Source organism: Medicago sativa, chromosome 7 (assembly GCF_051527215.1).
Source record: "Medicago sativa cultivar Bolivia chromosome 7, Bolivia_mono, whole genome shotgun sequence".
Lineage (NCBI taxonomy): Eukaryota > Viridiplantae > Streptophyta > Magnoliopsida > Fabales > Fabaceae > Medicago > Medicago sativa.
In genome coordinates, this window is record NC_140755.1 from 83,556,309 (window position 1) to 83,561,523 (window position 5,215).

Genomic DNA, 5,215 nt, shown 5'->3' on the forward strand with positions numbered 1-5,215 from the left:
TCTCTCTCTCTGAGTTCTCCTCTTTCTCCTCTTGGCTTTTCTCCTAAACTTGAGCGTACGTTGTAAAACTATTCTCTCAACCTAGCTTCCCCTATTTATATCCTTTTCTATTCTTTCTAAATCTATTTGGGCCCAACAACTTATTCTCCTTTCTATTTTAACCCCCAATTCTACTTACACTAATAATTCTCATATTCCAAATAATAGAATAATACTACACAATAAAATACTAACACTTCATATAAATAATTAAATCACACAAATAAATTCTAACTTGATAAAAATAATTAAATAAAAGGAGGGTGTTACAAGTAGCAGTTCTTTTTATGGGACGTCGTGAATAAGTAAAATACACATAATACAAGTTTCACGCTTTCCATAGAAATTGTATGACATGGCTATAATGTTTTTGTTTTTATCTTCTTGTTAAAACAAATATACAAATTTGGTATGCACACACATATACAGGAATGTATTTATGAATTAATTTCCATGTTTGAACTTACAACTAGGTTACGGTTAGAGGTTACGGTTAGCATGGTAATGTGTTTACGGCTCGCATAAAACATGATCATGCGAATTGTGAATGGTGTGTGCGTTCTTAAATTTGGCGTATATATCTAATGGCAATTGAAGACCCATGTGACGGTTGAGACACTGCCAGAAGCTGACATAACATATAACACCGCTATAGCTCTCACCTAATAAAATGTCAGGCGCGAGAGAAAAAATGTTCACATGTGCAATTCTTCAATATTTATGTCATAACAAACTTAAATAAAATCAGGATCAGAAACACCTCTCTCAACCATTTTATCAAACGGTTTAGCCTCTTTCACACTTCCACACACAAGCAGTAACCAGTCATCAAAGCATTGTATCTAACAACGTCCGGCTTTCATCTCCTTTAATCATCATAACAACAACATTGTGAGCTTCATTAACCCTTTACACAATCCTTCGACCTATACTCCGCCGCACAATAAAACTTACATTTAACTTTAACGAAATAAAATTACTATTTATCATCGACGTGTAATTAGGTATTAAATGTTAGTCCGATAAAGGTATTTTCAATTAAGCTTCCGATTAATCTTACATTGATGTTTCAATGTAGTAAATATATAATTAAGCGTTCATTCTTTGTTTTTCTTCTTCAAGAGACAATTGGCCTTACCAAGAGCGCTTATATGAGATGACGCAAGTCTCTTCTAGATTAACCAATGTGTTGGGTTCTAATCTAACCTTAGGCATGCAGTTGCGTACAAATGGTATTTGGTTTACGTCAAAAAAAGTCAGTTGGACTTTAGATGTGAAACTAGTTTTTATTCAAATAAAATATTAATTTAAGGATAAAAGAAAGGTAATAAAAGAAAAAGATTGCTCATATTATATCACGTAATTTTGTTGTTGTGATATAACCCGTAATTTGTTGAATAAATTCTTAATATCTACAAAAAAATATGAATTTAAATGAGGTCCCATTAATGGATGGTGGGATTGGACCCCTCGAATTAGTCGGTCATTCGACCAGATATCAAATTTTAAAAAAAACTACTTAGTATAAATAAATAAATATATTACTTTTTTTTAGAGAAAATAAATATATTAGTTATCTAAGAAAGATTATCAAGAATGCATGCTTAGAATGAAAATAATGAGCACGTGTAGGCAAATAAAGTTATTTCCTTATAAATATATGAAATTGATTAAAATAAATAACTTAATCAAATAATCATCTAAAATTTTCTCTATCAATTTAATATTTAAAATATGAATGAATTGTTTATTAAATTTGAAAAAATCTATGCTATTGATATATATTAAAATGAAATTTAATGAATGAGAAATCTGAGAAAGGAATAAATAGTTTGAAATAAGGACAAATTTCATGTGAATTTTTTATGTGTTTTTCATATGATTCTTAGCTAAAAATATATTTTTCATGATTTAGGAGCCATATGAAAAGCACCTAAGAAAATGCACCAAGTTTTTTGCCAGAACTAAAATAAGGATAAAACTTAGGTGCATTTTCTCAAATGCTTTTCATATGGTACTTTAAATAAAATACTCACAACTACCTATGATTTCTCCAATTCACAATTTTTTCAACGTTTGTTATAACCACAAAAATGAATTTTAATTATGTGAAGAACCATACGAAAAGCATGTAAGGAAAATGGACCAAAGTTTTGTCCTTAAAATAAAGGATTATTTTAATGATAAATATCAGTAATTAGTTGTTAAAAAAGGGCACAAAGTATATAAATGAATAAAAAGATCAAATGAATATAATAGTAATAATAGACTTATGAAGGGAAAAAATAATAGTAATAGTAGCAGTAATTAGGGATGCCAAAAAATTTATATGTATAATATCCACAAATAAAATCGACCATTGACACAAAGTGAATAGCTTAATATGTACACACAGATAAATAATTTGATATTTCAATTACTTTAAATTAATGGATACATATGTAGAAGCAATGGTATCTCTACATACAATTTATAATGATAATTAAGACGTGTAATTTGTGTAGAGATATTTATAATATAAAAAACATTGATTTTTTACTTAAAAAATTGTTAATGTGATAGTATAGTACATGTCCATAAACAAATTATACATTTAAATAATATTTTAAAAAAATATAAAAAGTAAACTTATTGAATCAAATTATTTTGTAGTTATTAAAATTTGAATCTAAATATGTTGCTAAAAGATAAAATGATAAACAATTAAACCCTATTTAAATATTAGGATATAAATATTTTGAAATTTGCAAGTGACTAAAATTTGATGCATTTTGTTGAGATATTTTTGATAAATAACAAAAGAAGAAGTTAATTTTGCAAAGATAAAAAATTATATAAATTAACATGTGGGTGGTCATGTACATAAAAACAAAATATAATTTTTTTTGAAAGAAAAAAAAATAATTTTTAAACATTTCAATAAAATATTTAGATGCCACATGAATAATATAGCATAAAGTTTAACCGAAAATGTTCTCGTGAGCTTAGTTCAGTTGGTATGGACAATGCATAATAATATGCAAGGTCCGGGATTCGAACCCCAGCCACCACCAAAAAAAAAAAAAGTTTAACCAAAAATTGATTGATTGATTGATGATTCGGTTAAGGCTTGTGCATTCGATATGCAAGGTCCGGGATTCGAACCCCAGCCACCACCAAAAAAAAAAAAAGTTTAACCAAAAATTGATTGATTGATTGATGATTCGGTTAAGGCTTGTGCATTCGATTAATAGAAAATTTCTTATTCTTCGACCATTTCAGTTTGCTTCATCAGAAAAGTAGAAATTTCTTACGAACAATAAGATTGTGGATCTCAATTGAGTCAATTTCACGAATGATATTGCTTTCTCTTGGGTCTTTTACAATATGGATTAAGTTGAACTAAGAAGCAAGCAAACACTTTTTTATAACAAATTATTAATGAATGTTAGAGTTACAATCTGATTTGAAAGAACTCAAGCACAAATCAAAACATAACACTCTCTAAAAATAAAATAAAAAAATCAAAACATAACAGGATATAAAATTGATGATCAAATTACAATGACATTAACATAAATAACCATATAATTCATTAATGCAAAAAATTCAAACAAATATGGCAATGTATCTTGCCCAGAGGTTAACATAAACTCTTGTATTGATAACAATATAAAGCTTCCTAATTCTCTTATGCAAAGATGACTGCAATGGCAACCATGGTTGCCATGACGACTCCAAACAAAGATGAAACAAGAGAGTGAGCGTCAGAAGAAGGTGGAGGAGAAGGAGCAGGTGCACCTTCGGCTAGAACAGTGATGACTAACTTCATTTGACGAGCAGAACAATGATCAGCTATACCACAAACGTACCACTTTCTTCCTTCAGTTTTTAGTTGAATGATGTCCTTTCCTGTAGAAAGTGCTTCATTTTTTGGTGGAAAAGTGCAGCTTTGAAAGAGTGTGCCATTCACTTTGAAAACATTGTGCCTTGAAGGGTCATAGTTGAAAACTAAAAAGAAGGAGATAAAACAGAATTAGTTCATATTAGATTAATACATGTTCATCTAAACAAAAGTTAATTATAATTATGAGATACACTAATTAGTTAAACAATTGAATATGAATTGAATAAACTTGAAACCAAATGGATATTTCTTTTTTCCTTTTATTACATACCTAGGTTGTCTCCAACACGAAAAACTTTGTCTTGAGCCCACTGAGTGTAATCGAAATCAACAGTCCAACCCTTGTCATCACCAACAACGTGATCAGTTGCAATTGCAACTGAAGAAAGTAAAACCATGGAAATGGAAATGATCAAAACTACACGAGAAGAAGCCATTTGAACAAAATTTGAGTTTGAAATATATGTCTCTCTAAGTGTGGAAATTAACTATAAAAAATGAGTATCAGGAAAAAATTTCCTAGAATAAAATCTCAGTCAAAGGAATAGCTAGGTAGCAAATACTGCTGCAAATGTTAGTGTTTTGATTTGATTTGATGAATTGTGCAATTCAACTTAGGCTATATATAGATGTCATGTGTGTGTATATTGATTTTATCGTCACAACAATAATAGAATATTTGTATGCTATTATAAACGGCTACCGGATTTGGTCGGCTTTTACTAAGACGGGGTTGAATTTGCACAACTTTTTTTATTTTTTTTATTTTTAATGTAGAGAAACTTTTTCTTTTGTTTTTACTTAACTATGAACTGGACAATACCCTGAGTCTGAATAGAAATTTATTTTATGCCATTTGGCAATAAAAAAATATGGTTTACCATTATGTTTTGGAAGTGTGAGTTTCTAATTCTATGATGTAACTTTATGCGGAACGTGTGAAAGACTCAGGGAAATAGACAAATTATTGTTATTGTCCCGGCCCTTATTATAATAGAGTATTGAAACTTGCTTGGAATACATTAGAGAATGTTAGAGTATAAGTGAATCCAAACTGACGTTACACAATTAACATAATGGCACGATATATTCACATGGCGTTGTTCATCATGCGTTTTCGTGTTCGGCAAACAACGAGAGATATATCGTGTCATTTTGTTAATTAATTGATACAATACCATTAAGTTTCGTTCGTGGTTTATGACTGTAAATATAGTCATATGCCTAGCAACTAGCATCTACATGAGATAAAATTATTCCAGACCCCTTAAGTAAAATGTCTTTATCAAG

At 29.4% G+C, this 5,215-nt stretch overlaps 1 protein-coding gene across 1 annotated transcript; it reads right to left on the reverse strand.

The window, feature by feature from the left end:
- Nucleotides 1-3,571: 3,571 nt before the first annotated feature.
- On the reverse strand, nucleotides 3,572-4,362 carry LOC146909381 (blue copper protein 1a). The gene is made up of 2 exons (XM_085727351.1): nucleotides 4,197-4,362; nucleotides 3,572-4,029 (listed from the first exon to the last, which is right to left on the reverse strand). The coding sequence occupies exons 1-2, from the start codon at nucleotides 4,360-4,362 to the stop codon at nucleotides 3,710-3,712; spliced, it is 486 nt and encodes a 161-aa protein (XP_085583477.1). The 3' UTR covers nucleotides 3,572-3,709.
- Nucleotides 4,363-5,215: the final 853 nt, after the last annotated feature.

Coding starts and splice junctions, on each gene's coding strand:
- LOC146909381 (XM_085727351.1), bottom strand. CDS start 4,362: ATGGCTTCTTCTCGTGTAGTTTTGATCATTTCCATTTCCATGGTTTTA. Junction 4,030..4,196: donor TCGTGTTGGAGACAACCTAG/GTATGTAATAAA, acceptor CCTTCTTTTTAG/TTTTCAACTATGACCCTTCA.